This window comes from Vigna umbellata, chromosome 9 (genome assembly GCF_029865625.1).
Source record: "Vigna umbellata cultivar VRB3 chromosome 9, Vumbellata_1.0, whole genome shotgun sequence".
NCBI classification, from domain to species: Eukaryota; Viridiplantae; Streptophyta; class Magnoliopsida; order Fabales; family Fabaceae; genus Vigna; species Vigna umbellata.
Window position 1 is genome coordinate 19,236,417 of NC_142173.1, and position 18,292 is coordinate 19,254,708.

The following is an 18,292-nucleotide window of genomic DNA, read 5'->3' on the forward strand; positions in this document are numbered from 1 at the left end:
AATAAATTTAATTATTTTATTAAAATAAAAAAATTGAAGTATAAAATATTTTAATTATTTTATTCAAATAAAGTACTTAAAAAATAATGAAAAATAAATTGTAACTAATTCAAATATTATATATTTTAATGTTTTAAAATTATAAATATTTTTATATAAATTAAAGAATAAGGTTAATTACATATTAATATTAATTAATTTTAATAAATACATATGAAAATAATAAAAAATACACATGTTTAATTATTTTAATTATTAATAGATATTAAAAGAATTAAATTTTTTACTCAAGTTGTACTAGTATCTAATATAATTAATAATTTTTCTTAAGGAAACCTAAGTTCTTTTTAACGAAAATTTTCCGACTATTTATTTTAATTTAATTTTTTTTAATGCGATCCAAATATGTAACGGTTAAAACATCCAAAACGTAAAAAGAAAATCAGTGTTTTAACACCAAATAAAAAAAATTTAGGCTACTCATCAACCTCACTTGCCTCCACAGGGGATTTATTTTTGTTTTGGCTCTCCCTATGACATTGTTTATTAAATTTTGATTAAAAAAATAATATAGTTCTAAAATGATAGACACGTTTTGAAAATATTGCAATTTAGTTTATATAAAGTAAACAAATTAACAAATAAAAAAAGTTAACAGAAATACACATGCAAATCAAAGTAAAATAATATAAAAAAAAAGTTAACAGAAACATATTATATTGATAAGATGTAAGCACGCAAAATTCTGTTCAATTTAATAAATTAATAATTTCGCATATCTAATGAAGTTGATGTTCTCGGCTTGCGGCTTGAAGAAAGTTCAACACTAGTTTATCACCGATTTGTAAGCGACAAAGACTCTCGATAAAATTGGCAAAGCACAGGTCTTTTTCTCAGAAGCCATTTTCGTCTTATAGTTAAAGAAAGAAACAAAAATGTTAGTAGCAAGTGTCAAATAAATAAGGATATATGAACATCAACTCCTATATATACATATTAAAGTTTTCTGTGAATTATAATCACATTCTGGTAACTAACTCATAACTCAGAACTCTCCTACTGGACTTGAATGTCAAAGATTAAACATTAAACATTAAACAATTACAATTTGAATTTTGATTCCATCAAAACACATGCCTTTCATTGGGGATTTCTTTCTGTTCCTCCACGCTGAACTCTACCCACTTCTTTGTCTTACAGAGTTTTATTAATAAGAAAAACCCAATTCCAGCTACAGTCATCACACCACTCACCAAATAAACAGTTTTGGTAGCAATGACCATTATGAAAACCAGAAAACCAGAGGGTATGAAGCACATCACTGCTAACAGTGGCAGCTTCAGGGGAACACGGTAAGGCCTTTCAATGGAGGGCGACTTCCACCTCAGCCAAAGAAACGACGCAAACTCCAACAACATCCCCAAACTGTACAAGAAATTCGCCGAAGAAATTATGTCGGTGAAGTCCATGTAAGACACACCAATAGATATCAAAGTAGATAACAGAATTCCCAACCAAGGCGTGTTGAACCACTTTGACCTAACTCCGAAAAACTTGGGGAGAATCCCGATCTCCGCCATGCCCAGAACCTGGTAGGCGCTGCTGCTCAACTGGGCCTCGAAAAGACCAATTGCCGATAACACTGCCCCGACTTCAATCCAGATTTTCAACCACTTCCCTGCGATAATTTCAGCAGCCTGCGCGTGGAACCCAGTTTCCCATTGGTTCTGGTCAACCGATACTGCTCCGGTGACAGCGAAGAGAGGGATCAAGTAGGAGACGCAGGTGAAAATGACTGCAACGAAAAGAGCCAAAGGGAAAGTCTTGTTCGGTTTATCAACTTCTCCGGCTAAGGTACTGACGTTGTCCCAGAAGTTTAGGTTCCAGAAGAGCGTGTTGAAGAACAAGTTCCAATCTTTCTTAACCCCCTTCTGACCCAAGCTAACCCACCTATGGGGTTTAATCTTGGGGATGGCGATGAGGGACATTAACACGAAGGGGGAGAGAGAAACAACAGCGAGTAACACAGCGACATTGCCCACGATGGTGAGGCCGGTGTAGTTCAGGAATGAGAGAGCCAGGGTTGAAGCTATGACTGCCACCTGGCGGGGCCAGCCAGATCGGAGAACGGGGAAGAGTTTTTGGACGTATTCGATGCAGAGGACGGGGAAAGATGCGATGTTGATGACACCGCTCAGGAACTTCCACGTTCCCATTAGGGAGCCCCAGAAGGGGCCGAAGGCCCGTTCCGCCCACAGCACAAAGCCGCCGTTGCCAGGGTAGGCGGTGGTTAGCTCCGCAGTGATTAGGGCTTCGGGGACGCTCCAGATGAAGGGGAATATGAGGAAGCCCAGGAGAGCAAGGAGGGGGCCCGCCGCTTGAACCGCGGGCTCTTCGCCGTAGGGACCACCGGCAACCTCGAAGTAGATGAGGAATATAAGAGGGATGAGAGTGAGTTTCTTCACTTTGGCGGCGTTTCCGGAAGCGGTGTCGGTGGCAGTTGCGGTGGCGCGTGCAGAAGGTGCTTCTTCGACACCCATGACGACTGATTGCCCTGTTTGTTTGAAATGGTTGGTTGCTTTATGAAAGATGAGACATGTAACTGCGTAGCGAAGTTGTGAAATTCGAGAGAAACAATTGACAGGTGGTTAAAATAAATAGACGAAAGAGAATAAATATAAAAGAAAATATTTTTTTACCCCTCTTCCACTTTCCCTTACTACAAATGTAGACAGATAAGTGAAAAATTTGACAGGTTGGATCGATGTGAAAACATTTCAAAACAAAATTAAAAAATATTTTTTTGTTAAGATGGGTAAAACTAGCCCAGATCTTCCTTCTTCTATTGAGTCAATTATCTTCCAATTATAAGTTAACAACTTTTTATAACAAGTTTTGATAATATGTTATTTATTACTATTTTATTAATTTATTTGAATTTATTTTAAGATTAATCACGAGTCACCACATAAATATTATATTATAAAAAAAATTGTTATGAAATATATTCAAAGAGACAGAAAATATGCAAAGAGCCCAAGAAAATATGCAACAATACAGAGCTGAGAATATAAACAAATTCTTAAGAATTTAGATGGTTTTTAATAAATAATTATTTATAAATTTTCATATTTATTTCCTTTTAAAATGTCGTATTCAAATAAATAAATTATAAATTTTGTAAATAACATTCTTATTAGATACTGACTACTTAAGTAATTTATTATAAGTTATTCACCACGTGATAGCTTTCTTGTTTGACTAATTTTAAAACTTGAATATCTTAATTTAAGCCTACACTACATCTCAATTACATCTACTAGTCCTTAATTAGGATTAAATATATTTTTATTCCATCAATTATCAAACATTTTTGGGTTTAGTCCCTCTACTAAACTTTGCTTCATTTTGATCGTTCTTCTTAAGGAAACTGTAATATTTAGTCCTCGAAAACTATCGGCATTAAATTTTTTATGAGTTGGCTAACGATATGTCACGTTTCATGCCACGTTTCTAAAATTAAAAGTTTCCTCCCTTCACCACTCTCTTCCTCCTCCACCACCACCACCTTCCCCTTCCACTTCATTCCCGGTCAAGCTGCCACTGCCGACAACTGTGATAAAACCCAATGCAGTAACCCTAAATCGCGCTCCAAAGAAGAAACATATCCACTCAAATCGTAGCGCCAAACTTCATCTTCATATCGCACACCATGGCATCTTCTCCTTTGTGCAACCAACCATCATAAAGCCTTCGTTCACCTCTAATTTGAGAACCCTAATAGCAGAGGGACATGAATGGGTATGTTGTTTTAAGACCATGTTTGACAAAAGTTAATCTGGGTTGGCGTTATAATATGTTGAAATTTCTATTTTTGTCTATTTTCAACAATCAAATCTGATTTGTAGAGAGGAGTTTAATCAAGAGAACACCAAGAATAGACTCAATTGAAATTAGATATTAGCTACCACTTTGCTTCATGATGAAGAATTTGAATCTCTATGAAGGGTAGCTCAAAACAAGACTGTCCAATGAAGAAGAAGAGAAAAGTGGGAAATGACTTTTTATCGACAACTATTGTCTAGATATTCTCAGAATTTCTTATAATAAAAAAGAAACAATTTTATATTATAGTATAAATAAAATTAAATTAAAAATGAAAACCATGTAAAATATTATACCACACAAACCTTTCCTCCATTAAATGTTTTGTACAAAAAACCAATGTTCCATCTCCAACGCTCACAAATTTTAGTTTTAGAATACAAAAACATCACTAGAAGAATGAACAAGTAAGTGTATTGTCTTCTTACAAGTTGCAATGCAAAAATCCAAGAGGGATCTCCAATCTATCTATTGTTTGTACATTTGAGGTTGTATAAATAGAAAAATTATTTGTTTCCATCTATATTATTAATGTTGCTACAAATTGCATCAATGATAACTATTGATAAGGGGAGCAATGTGAATGTTAAAGCCAATCCCTTATGTGTTTGGTTTTTTATGATAATAACACATATATGTTTCCTTGACAACAACATAAATGTTTTAATTGTTTCTTGCACAAATTATGCAAAGTCGTGCCTATATATTTGCTTGTGCTTGAACTATATGCTATGCATATTCATTGTGATTATATCTGTGATATGCATATTAATTGTTTAAGAATGAATCTTTGTAGATGTTGTTTTTGATGGTGTACATGATGATGAACATTTTATAATGGACATTTTTGTTGATGGACATTAAAGATCTGTTTTATAGTTATCTTGCACAAAAATGGCATAACAAATGTTTGATATTATTGATGTGTGTGCTTGATAGATGTATTAATGATTGGAAAAAGGTTTACATGGTTAAAAGGATTGAAAATGTATTTCTGGTATAATTTAATCTGTTAAGCAATCCATGTAATCTGTTAAATTGTTTCAAATTTATTGTATGCTTTATTAGAGGCAAATTGTTCTAACATAATCTGGTATACAATGTGTATAACTGATTAAGTAAGAAAGTTAGCCAATACATGTTTTCAAAAGAGTGAAAATCTAATTTAAAAGAAGTTTGAAATTGAAATTTTGCTTCAGTGTTGGACATAACCGATTACATAAGTTGTATAATCGGTTAAGTCATTTTCATATGATGAATTCAATTTCCTTCAAGTCAATACTGTTATAACGTTCATATTCCATTTATTTTTGGCCGTTAAGAATTGCTTAATCGATTACATGTGCCAAATAATCTGTTATAAGTTGTATTTTGAAATGCTGTCAAAAACTGTTAAAGTAGCTGGAAAAACGTAGTCGATTACATTAATAGCGTAATCGATTAAAATGCGTCAGGATTTCAAAAATCCTATAAATAACTGTCTTGCGTGCTGTTTCAAACTAATCTTTAAACATTCAATTTCATAACTAACATTTTGATTGAGTTTTGATTACAAGAGCATCCAAGAACAATCTTGAAGAATCAAGGATCAACTTTGGGTTTATACATCAAGATTCTATCAAGAAGTGTGCTTAAAGGTTGCTGATCATATCTGCACTATTAGAGTGTCTATTGTGAAGATCAAGTTTATCTTTTTCAATCTATAGACTGAGTTTTCTATGCGTTTGTGCCAGAGGAGAGAACTGTGTTTGTTCTCATTTGAGAGTTGGGATTGCTCTCAAGGTTTTCTTAGAGAATGTAATTGCTCTAAGGTTACAGAAAGTTGGGATTGTTTTCTGGTTGTGATAGTGTGAAGGTGTTGATAACAGTTGATTTAACTGTTATTTGAGAGTAAATTCTAATAACAAATGAACCCTTTTTTACTTAGAAACTTGCTTGTTCTCTTATTTTTAACTTATGTTGGTGAATAAGAGAGTTGAGGTTATACTTGAAGATTTTATCACTAAATTCCCTTGATTTTGTAGGAAATTGGGATGAATTGGAAGAGGAGTTAAATGTCAAGAAGTTGGAACTCAGAAAGGATAGAAAGAGCACCAAAGCTGCTAAAGGACACAGGATGCTTGGGCGCCCTTCTCTAGGGCCCTCAGCGTAGGAGTCTCGCAGTCACACCTGAGCTCCTTTCAGGGATACTGAGCGCCAGTCTTCAAGTAATGTTTCACGCCAGGGCACCCTTCTTGGGGCACTAAGCGCCATCCTCTCGCAAGCTCGCCTGGGCGCCCTAAGTAGGGGCGTTGAGCGGTGTCAACGTTGGCCCATGATCCAATTCAACCCTATTTAAGGATTTACACGTCCTAGAGGGAGTATCTTTTGACAGAATTGACACAAATTCAGATTTTTCCAACTCTCTGGAGGCAGAAGTGGATGCGGAAGCTCTCCTCTTTAGTTTTTAGGGTTTATCTTTCTTTCTCATTCCATTGTTCATCTAGTTTCTCCATGACAAGGGGGAACTAAATTCAATTTGTTTTTGGGGGATGATGTAACCTTGTGAACTCTCATGTATTTGAATTGATTCCAATTTATTTATGCTTCTTTCATTAAGTGTTATGGTTATTCTTCTTTGCTCTATGCTTGTTATGTTTAACTCATTCATGACATGATCATTGGTTTTCGTGATATGGACACATACGAAGAAACCTAGATCTGGAGAATTTTCTTCCAAAAGTAGTATTGCCTAGACATAGGGATATGAGTTTTGGTTATCTTAAGCTTCTACTCATAATGCAGAATTAATTACTAGTAATACAAGACATTGTGATCTAGTAATTAAGGATAGACTTTCTTCGCCGAGACATCGAGTTTTAAGTAATTTAGAAAGTGATATTAACATTAATGAAGAAGATGAATTCATATATGCATGAGAGTAAACTAGGTGAAATCTAAACACCAACAACATATTCATCTCATATTTTCAATATCATCCATTCCTTTTTGTGTTTTCTTCAATTGATCAAAAGTGCATTCATATTTACTTTCTTATTTTTGCATTCAAAACCCTAAAATTGTTCTTCAAAGTCTTAATTAGTTAAGAAATTACATGATTGTTTAGTGTCGTGAGTCGCTTGGGAAACGATACTTGGTGTTACCAATTATTATTACTTGATACGATTCGGTACACTTGTCGACATCTTAACAGGTATTTTTTGTATTCTTTCTTATAAATTTAATCATTATAGTGGTACCCTTGAACTAAGGTTGTTGAAGAAGAGTAGATGTAGGCTTGGATGAACCAGTATAAAAATATGTGTTGGTTTTCTTATCCTTTAACTCCTTTACTGCATTATACGTTTTATTATCTTGTGTGTTAAAGAACTTTCTAAAGATTCTCAAAAAGACAGCAAAAGAAAGCATTTTTATTAAAAACCAATTCATCCCCCTCTTGGTAAGAGAAATTGGCTTAACATTTCTTACAATAACAATCATAATCAAAGCAAACAGACTTATGAAAATCTGATTGAATTCAGGATGAAAGTTAAATACTATCATTTTATTAAAAATCTAGAGACATGATAAACATCCCCAACACTGTCCAACTTCAATCCACATTTTTAAACAAAAAGATCAAGAACATTTTGAAATTAAATTAACACTTAGATCCCCTGCTCAAGCATTGCTCGAACCCTCATTGGAAGACCATATAGCTGGATAAAGCCAACAACATCAGCTTGATCATATATCTGACCACTTTTCAAGCGATGAGATGTCTTGCCTATAGAAGCTAAAATTATTTCTAAGATTATATTGAAACAACGCGCAAGACAATTATTTATAGGATTTTTGAAACCTGGCGTAATTTAATTGATTACCCAATTAATGTAATTTGTTGAGCTTTTCCTTTTACTCTAATAGTTTTACATATATTTCAAATTGAACATATTATACAGTGCATGCAATCGATTATGTAATTCATACAAGCCAACAACCAATTCATATGACCGTTATAAACAGTTAAGGCTTTAAATGAAATTGATTTTCACAACATAAACATTTGAACCGATTAGGAAACTTATGTAATCGGTTATGTTTAACACTTAAGCAAACTTTCAAATCAATTTACTTTCCAAATATATAAATGCACTTATCAAACACATTTGGCATAACAACCTGTTTTAATCAATTATACAACTAATGTAATTGATTACTACACAATTATTTCCCTTGTTAAACATATATTGATATCTGGAGAAATCTAATAGATTATATACAATGTCTAATCGACTATTTACAAACAATGTGCAATATGTTTGAACTCATGATTCATTTACAAACAATGAATACATATATCAAGCGTCTCAAGTACAAACACAGCAATGATAAAAAATTGTTATGTCATTTGTTGTGCAAGAAACCATAAAACATTTCTTTTGTTCATCATAAAAAACATATATATGAGATAGGTATAACTAGATATAGGTCCCCCTATCAACAATCTTCATCTTCCTCTTTCTTGTTTTTATCCGGTTCAAGGACACTAGATGTTTGCTCCTCCTTGTCTTCATTCGCCTTCTTCATCTCTTCAAGCTTAACCTTCCATTTATTTATAATCTTATTATCTTCATCCAGAAGTCTCCCTATCTATTGAATCCCTTCATTTTCTTTTTTGACTTTCTTATCTTTTCCTTCTCCACATTTGTCTCATCAATTACCGAGATCACTTCATCCATTGTTGGGACCGAGGTCTCCATGTGCACTACATCCGAGTTGTTTGCCACCAACAAGATTCCACACTGTTATTCATCTTCATCTTTCACAAGAAGGTTTTTCACACTTTTCTTCTCAACTCGACAAAATTTAGCAGTATGACTAGGCTTACCACAATTCTAGCACTTCCTCGATCTACACTTGTTTGCATAGTGGTCGACTTGCTACACTTAAAACACCCAACTCCTGACCGATCGCCTCGGTCTTTCTCTTATCCTCGGCCATGCCAATTTTTTGGACTGATTTGTTCTTCGCTATCATCCTCAAAATTAACTTGACCATGTCTACCTTGTCCTCTGCCTCTAGGACCTCGGCTCTCAGTAATCCAAGTTTCATTTGAGTGAAATTGTACCTGTAGTGCTTGATCATCGGGTTCCCTTTTTTTCTTTTTCTTCCTTAGTTTGTGGGCCTTTAATGGCCCAACTAACTCCTCCACAGTGAGAGCTAACAGATCCTTTGTCTCTTGTGACCACAATACCTTTGAAATCATTTGTCAGATTTCTTAAGATATTTTCCGCAACCTGGTTAGGAGGCACCTCTTCTCCGTTCATTCCATGTTGGTTGGCCATCTTCTACACTCAAGCTATAAACTCGACAACTCATTCCTTTTCATCCATCTTCATATGTTCAAACTCTCTTATGAGAGCTTGTACTTGGACCTACCTCACGCGGATATCTCCTTTGTATGCCACCTCCAGAATTTCCTAAGCTTCTTTTGCTGACTTTGCATTAGCTATTTTCTTGAACCCCGATTCATCCATGTATTGTACAGATAGTACAAAGTCGATCTGTCTTTCATTCATGTCTTTTTCAATGCAGCAATCTGGGTCATTATCTGATGCTTATACCCTACGGGTTCATCGTACTCATCCTCCACTACGTCGCATATGTCTTAGGATCCAAGAAGAACCTTCATCTGTAGACACCAATTGTCATAATTGATCTTTTCTGACAATTATGACACACTCATTCTGTTGACTACCTTTGTCATTTTTCTCACAAAAAAAACTCAAGCACTGACTTTTTCTCTCACGGTGTTTGATTATCCTCTCTCTTCTTATTTTTTTCTCTCGGTACTTAGAGCATAAAGATCTGATACCACTTTCTTAAAAAAATGTGACCCACACAAATAATTGTATTCTTCAATTCAGTATGGTTATTTTCATTAAATATTGACAACCTTTAAATAGGTAAAAATAGGATCTTAGGCCAAGTACAAATAATAAAAACTAAAGATAAAATATCAACAAACTCAAAAAAAAAAAATCTACTTAATCTATCTCTATCTTATATCAACAAAATAAAATAATACTGCTCCTAAATAAATGAAAAATTAAAACTATTTATCTTTATTTTAGCTCAATGAAAATCAAGCTAAATATTACTAGATCCAAAACTAATAAAATAATATTTAAACAAAATTATTAATAAAACCCCTAAAAGTTAAGTTTATCCCAACACTTCTTAAAAAAGTGAAATGGTGGATGGTTGGATAGACACATAGAAGTTGGAATGAGAAGAAAGAGCAAACGATTTAGATTATTTGGTGATAAAACAAAAGGTAATTTGGACTAGAGTTAAATTCATGAGAAACAGAATGTGATAAGCGATTATGGTTTGGTATGATAGGAAATGGAAAATGACAATATGAGATTTTTTCGGTCTTTTCTCTTTCTATTGTTCTCTCTCTTCCAATCAAAACTATACTTACTCTGATATAGATTTTTATTAGATTAATTTCTTTATATAAGATATTTACAAAAATTCAACTTTCACATGATTTATAACCAGGTAATTTCATATTTGTTTTAGTAAAAATTAAAAAATATTTTTTACTCAAAGTCATTTTTTTTATATTACCACGAGAAAGATCAAGACTGGTTAAACATTGTTAGTTTTATGTTAGTGAATTTTTTGTTCTCTTTTATTATCATCACAGGAGATAATTTCTTAAAGATCATATCAATCAATATTATCTAAATTTTCTTTTGGGTCAATATTAATAATATTTATTAAATGGTGTGTATCAACTATAATTTTTTCAATCAACGTCAACATTGTTATACGTTTTAGTTCATGTCATTTAGGTTTTCTTATACAGAATAAAAACTTATATTATAGTAATTTCTTAATTAACATTAATTATAATTTTTCAATTAATATTAATAAAAATATTTTTATCTATGTCAATTAAGATTCATTAATTCTATATTTTTACTAATGTAAATTAAAGCTTAAGTTCATGTTAAAATAAATTATTTTATAGCTATCCGTGTTGGAATTATCTTTTGGTTAAAGTGGATTAATGTTAGATGGATTTGAATATTAAATAGAGTTAGATGAAATGCTTAAGAACACACGAGACCTCTGTGAATGAGAAATATTATTGTCCTTGTATTTGTTGTTTGAACCAGATATATTAGAATTTGAGCAAAATATGTGATCATCTATTTGTCTACCATATAGTTAAGCGTTATATGATTTAGACTTGATATAGAGAAGTATTAGACAACCATGCAATGTCACAAACAAAAGAATATGTTGAAGAATGAATCAATACTCATTTAAAGGATATTGTATGTGATATCGGTGAAGAAAATTTTGAAAATGCTGATATGTATGATTCTTTGAAGTCCGATTCAAAAGAACAATTGTAACTAGGATGCATTACTTTTACATTATTGTTTTCAACTTTGAAATTATTCAATTTGAAAACAAAAAATTAATAGACTAATAAAAATTTCATAAAATTGTTGGAATTATTAAGGGATATGCTTTCAGGAAAAAAATTAATAGACTAATAAAAGTTTCATAAAATACATGTATGATTGTGTATTATATCAAAAGAAGTTTGCTGCATTTAAGGAGGTAATTTATATAAATACAGTTTCTGAAAAATGAATCAGAACCAAAAATTCATTCCTCTTAAGTTTTAGAGATTAAGTATTTTTAACATCAGAAAAATAGAGTATATATTAGGAAAAAAAAGAAAGGCAAAATAAGATGATTGATAAGATGGAAAGAGATAAAAAAAAATGCATAAAAGTTTTTGTAAATATAAATAATATAACTGAAAAGATTATGAAGAGGAATTGAAGCCAGCATAACAACTAGAAATCAAATATGGATAGAGTTTGGTTATTGTTCTAATATTACTGGTATTACAAATTATGAAGAACACCAAAGGAAAATAAATCAAAAAAATAAGAATTTTATGTGGACATGGAAAATTGAACTCAATGAAGGTGCTTTCTTTCTCTACACATAGCCACGAAGTATGCGAAGAAGAAAAGTCACAGGCGGAGTGGGCTAGTTGATGCTAAATTTTATATGTGCTTATTTGATAATATTGGTCAACTCTTAAATGTTATATGTGTCGGTATTAGAACATGTCTTATGATTATTATCAATTATATAACTGAGTTTTATATATGCATTCAAACACAATAAAAAATATAAAGGAGAAAATTATAAAAATACAATTTCTACTTAAAAAAATAACTCAATCTTATATTCATTCCTCACATTGAGTTTTTTAGATATTAAATTTGTTTGATAAAAGCCAGAACTATATTCCTATATAGCAATCTGAAAACTAGAGCTCCTATTGTGATTCCTCTGTCGTCATCTTACTTCTCTTCAACCCTCCGCTTGCCTCAACCAACCATAGTTGTGCATCGCCAATCAAGACTTGTTGCGGTGCCTCTGTCGTCGTTTTGTTAACTCGAAATTCGTCTATATTATTCTGAAATCCGAATTACCCAAATCCAAATCTACTCCATAGTTAAACTGTGGAATACAAAATTTAAATGCTAAGATGGGATTATACTCTATTGATAATATTGAAACGTTTCCATCCTTAATCGATCACCAAAAACAATATCTAAGGTACTACATCAATTAGAGTGCCTAAATCAATGATATTGTTCATTTTCAACGTTCTGTTCTCTACGGAAAAGCAACCTCTACTCTACTATGTCGGTAGTAGAATGGGGTTTAGGTTTCTATTATTTTACTGCCAAATAAAAGAATTGGCTGTCACCGTCTAATGCGACCTGAATTGAGTTCACACGATTTTTTATTTAGATTTATTTATCTTGACTTTCTGCTTAAGTTCATAATGTTTAATTATTAGTTTGAATACATTCATCATGATTTTTTTGTTTTGACGAACTTTGAATAATTTATTTTGTTTTTTAATATATTAATTTAGATTGATTCATTTCGATCTTTGACTCAAGCCAGTTTAACTGGACTTTTAACTTAAGCTAACTCAACATAATTCATTTATTAGTCAAAATCGACTTAACCCTTAGCTAACTTATCTCAACCTTTGGCTTGGGCTTATTCATCACAACATTCAGTTAATGTTGGCTCAACTTGATCCTTCAACCATTATGGACTCGTCTCAAACTTTGATTAGAACCAATTGATTGTCATTTTGGTTTGGGCCTACTCGCCTTGACCCATTTGTCATGGTTGACTTTTCTTGACTCTTCGACCATGGTTGACTCGTCTCAACTTTCAACCATGGCCAAATCATCTCAACCTTTAGTTTGATACAACTCGGTTTGACATTTGACCCAACTAACTCAGCACAACCATCGACCTAAATCAACTCATCTTGAACTTCAATTGTGATCACCTTTGTTTAGGCTTCGACTTAGGCCAACTCGATTAAAGTATTGACTTAAGTAGACTCATCTGAACCTGAGCTGACCCAACTTGATCCTTAACTCAGATTGAACTGTGTCAAACTTCAGTCCTAGCCTACTCATGTCAATCTTTGGCTTGGACAGACTCGATTCGACCTTTGGTTGGGGTCGACCTACTCTACATTCAATTGCCACTAACTTGGTTGAGTCTTTAGTTCAAGCTAACTCAGCTCGAGCTAAAGCTCTTATATTTAAGATTTTTCTAAAGTCTTGTGTTAAGGCTAAATTGATTTTAACCCTGATACTAACTCACTTTAAGTGAGAGCTTTGGGGGTTAGGACTTTTTTAGACTCCTCTTTTTGTGGACCAATAGAAAGAGGGGCTTATTTAGGAGTGGATTGCGTTGATCTATAGGTCATGAATAAAATTGACACCTTTAACAAAAATTAAAAGGAATGATATTGATAGTCATTACTTATCTTTAAATGCATATTGAAATAAGGAGTTGGACTTGCATTCTGATGATTTTTTTTTTCGTTTCAATTAAGTCACATTTCTTGAAAAATTGATCTAATTAGGTCATTTTTATTAAATTTGAACTAACGACATTACAGATATGTTACATGCCAATTCGTAGTTTTTTTTTATTTTTTATGTATTTTTTTCATTGTTTTAAAGTTATTTATTCGACTAAGATCCTTTTTTGTCATTTAATTCGATTGAAAAATTCAATTAGACCCTGATTCTTATTTGGTTTAATTTAATATTGTACTTTTTAAAAATGATCTAATAATGTCCTTTCTTTCATATTAATGGTAAAGTTGTGTCCTTACATGACACATGTCATTTTGTAGTATTTTTATTTTTATTTTATTTTTTAAAATTTGTTTATCGTGTGTTAGGTTACTATTGTGCCACATGTCAGTGTTGATGCAACATGGTTGTAGAATGTCACATGTCAATGTTACATAGCAGTGTTTTGCATTGAATTTAGTCCTTACATTTGAAATTTTAACTCAATCAAGTCCCAATTTTTTTTGTTAAAAAAAGGAAATGTTATCCTTCTTCAAAATGAGATTGAATTAATAATATAAGCAAACAAACACTTTTTCGTACATGCAATAAAACTTTTAAACGTTGATAAATGTTAAGGTATCTTGTGTGTTTAAAACATATTAGCACATGTCAGCTTGTTTGATAGAAGCATCATTTAGGAAACAAGGCGTTTAACATATATGATCTTTATACGATAAAAACGTTAAACGTTTATTCTATAAAATTATTTATGAGTTTCATTATATCGTTTAGTGAGTTTCTCCCAGACGATTAATTTCTTAAGACGCTTATCTTGTTCAACACTATTTAGCTATAAAATATTAAGTCATGCATTTTTGTTAGACGTTTCTTTTTGTTAGATGTTGTTTGTTTACATTGTCTACGAAATAAGCTAGAAAACAATATTTTCATAAAACGTTATAACTTATATTTTCATTAAATGTTGGTTTGTATTGATAAACACTTATTTCATTCATTGTTGTTTTTAGTAAATAGATCCTTTAGATGCTTTAATAAATAAATAATATTTCGTTAAATATTGTAGGTTAAACTTCAAAACATGAGTTGCTAGACAATTCAGTTTCTCTAAACCATCTTGTCTTAATATCAACATCTTATTTAAACAACTCAAACCTTTATCCATGAATCCTAACCCCTAAAACTAAACAAACGTCTAACTTTGTGTAAGAAAAGAGATGCTTAAGCCAAGAGGGGGTGAATTGGATTAAGCCTTAAAAAATTGTTCTTTTCAAAATCTTCGTAAGATCTTTGGCTTTCTTGAAATCAATAAACAATAAGTGATGAATTAACAATAAAAGAGAAAGAGTAAAGAGAAAGATCAACACATACAATCTATATTGATTCGGCTAATCTCAAGCCTACATCCAGTCCTACTTCAACAACCTGAGTCGAAGGGATTCCACTATAAATTGATTAAGTTTACAAAAATAAAAAAATACCACTCTTAATGCACTTCTCACCACACTCAAAATCAATATAGATACTCAAGAGATGAACAATCCTCAATCTCTTAATACAAGAGCACTCACAACCCTTAAACCCCTAACAAACCTGCACAAAAACGCAAACACAAATTGTCTATGATGATTCTGATCTTCAAGTCACACTCCTCTTAGTGCAGATAAAATCATATCAGTTTATCCCACTTTCTTGAAAGAATATTTATGTGTAAGTATAACCCAATTTAGCCTTGATTCTCCAAGATCTCTTCTTGAACACTCATGTATTCAAAACTCAATGTAGTATTCTAAAGTGATAGCAGTTCAATGTTTTGAAACAGAACTTAAGACGCATATTTATAGGATTTTCTTAATCATGATGCATTATAACCGGTTAAGGTTTTTATGTAATCTGTTAAGTTTTTCCTTCTGCTTTAACAATTTTGCCACTATTTTAACAGATTATCCTTAGCATGTAATTGATTATTTAATTATACTAAAAAGTTATAAATTCATGTGATAATTATAACAGATCAGACTATTAAATGAAATGGATTTAAATAAAGTAAACTAATTTAATCGATTATAAAACTTATGTAATCGATTAATCTTGTACTTAAGCAAATTTTCAATCCAATTTCTATTTTAAACAGATCAACTTACTTATGAAACGAATAATGACATTGTTTTCTGTTTTAATCGATTAAACAATTTATGTAATTGACTACTATAGAGTAGTTTGCCCTAGTTAAGCATATAATGAGATCTAGTAAAATCTAACCGATTATATACTATGTTAAATCGATTATTTCATCCAGAAAGGAGACTATTAATCTGTTTATTACATTATTCATTTGATACAAAATGAATTCTCATATCAAGCACAAACAAGATATAGATATAACAATTGTTATGTCATTTGTTGTGCAGGAAACTATAAAATCATTCTTTGTTCATCATCAAAAGCATAAATATAAAGGGTAGGTTTAGCTCCCCTACCAATGCTTTGTAAATGGAAAAAACACAAATCTAAGTCAAAATCTTCTGCTCCTCTCTGACCACTTACTACACAATTCATAAAGTAATGTCCTACTCATTTTCATCTCTACTATAATGGACAATAGTCATGCAAGATGAGTTAACTTTGTACATGACTTTTGCCTATCCATTAATAATTTGTTCACACGTGCCAAATAATTTGTCTTGCACGAGTGTCGTAAATAGACCTACGTATAATACTCAATAATTCAAAATGTCAAACACGTCACTTCAGCAAATCAATAATGAAAAAAAAAACATTATAATTTGCATTTGAATATCTTTCCCCATAATTTCCACTTCCCATAGCCTGCCAACCTAGTTGCACACTTAGGCAGCAAGGGCAGAATGAGAATGTCCTGGCAACAAACCACTTTAAGAACTCTAGTTAAACCAACTAATTTGAATATGACTTAAAACAACAAACGTGTCATTAACAAAACCTATAATCACTACACATACTTCAATAATTCAAGAGAAATATAGAGTATACCACCTATAGTGAATTCGGCGGAATCACTAAGGACTGCGACCAAAGCTCGGTTATGCACCTTGCTAGGTTGCGTATGCACCTTGCTACTTACGCAACTTGTTGAAGGAACCGGGCCATAAACCTCTGCAACTCAGCCTAGTTCAAAATTATAATGCATAACCCTTTATGCAAAAATGGAAAGGAAAATAAACGATTACAATCCACATTTACTAAAAAAAAAGAATAAAAAACCACTAATACATAAAAGAAGAAAAAATAAAATGTTAACAAACACTTACACAACTTAAGCGGTGACCTACCACTACATAAATTTTACTCGACCTCTGTTAGTTAATTAAGTTCATTGAGAAAAAGTATTAAACAGATTTCACCATGGTTTTAATTTTCTCCTACCACAAACCATGAAATACTAAAAATTCAATCCAAATAACAAAAATATTCACATAACAACGTTAAGCGCACTTAAAGATCAATGCTTATATTACTTTTTAATCGAAAATTTAACCACTTCAAATATAATAAACATAAAATAGAATTCTCAAACCCTAAGAAAATATTTTGTCTAAAACAATACCATGTTTCCAACTTTCAAAATCATGTTAAATGATATACAAATACTTTAAAGGTATAACATTATTGCATATAGTCAAAATTTAAAACACTTCTAAGATAAATGTCAATGACAAAGAAACTATAAATAAGATTTTGCATACATCGCATTGGTATCAACACCTCCATAAAGTTACAAATATGAATACTTGGTCAAAACAAATATAAGGACACAAAATGTAGGTCACTTCAAAATATCCAAACAATACCATCGAAGCAAGAATTAAGCTGACAAAGGATATGCAAAATTGGGAGGAGAAATCTACTCCCAAAACCAAGAAAAAAGAACAACAAACATCCACAATCCAACAAAAATTAGAAAACCCAAAATCAAACAAAACAACCAACACTCACAATCGAAAAAAATGACCAACACCCACAATCAAACAACGAAATGCCACACTATTGCAACAACATAACTTTTTTTTTTCAAAACCATAAACGCAACGCCACTCTCTCACCATCTTTCTCACATCATCTCAAATAACTCAAATATTTTCTTCCTATATTACCCAACACTCATAATCCAATGAAGAACCACAATATGCAAAAACTATGAACACAAATAAAAAATATATTCTTAAAGAAGACAAGTGGTTTGAAAGAGGTCAGAATGGTAAGTGATAAGCGTGTAAACAGAAATTGGTTGCAAAGTTATTGACTTTCTGAAGAACACGATGGGTTTCGACGAAATGGGAGAAAGAAAGGGATATAGTATATTGATTTCGTGCATAAGACTTGATGAGAGACAAAGATAGAGGGGACATATTAAGGATTCTGGATGTAAAAAAAAACCACCAATCATTTAAGAAAACATTTTTTTTTTCTTTTCAAAATTA

General features: G+C 31.9%; 1 protein-coding gene across 1 annotated transcript; it reads right to left on the minus strand.

The window, feature by feature from the left end:
- Positions 1-936: 936 nt before the first annotated feature.
- LOC148192808 (putative polyamine transporter At3g13620) lies at positions 937-2,652 on the minus strand. Its single transcript, XM_088099049.1, has one exon. The coding sequence runs from the start codon at positions 2,538-2,540 to the stop codon at positions 1,125-1,127; it is 1,416 nt and encodes a 471-aa protein (XP_087955175.1). The 5' UTR covers positions 2,541-2,652; the 3' UTR covers positions 937-1,124.
- Between the last annotated feature and the right edge of the window lie 15,640 nt (positions 2,653-18,292).

Bases quoted from the DNA above. Each gene is read 5' to 3' on its own strand.
- LOC148192808 (XM_088099049.1), bottom strand. From the start codon at position 2,540: ATGGGTGTCGAAGAAGCACCTTCTGCACGCGCCACCGCAACTGCCACC.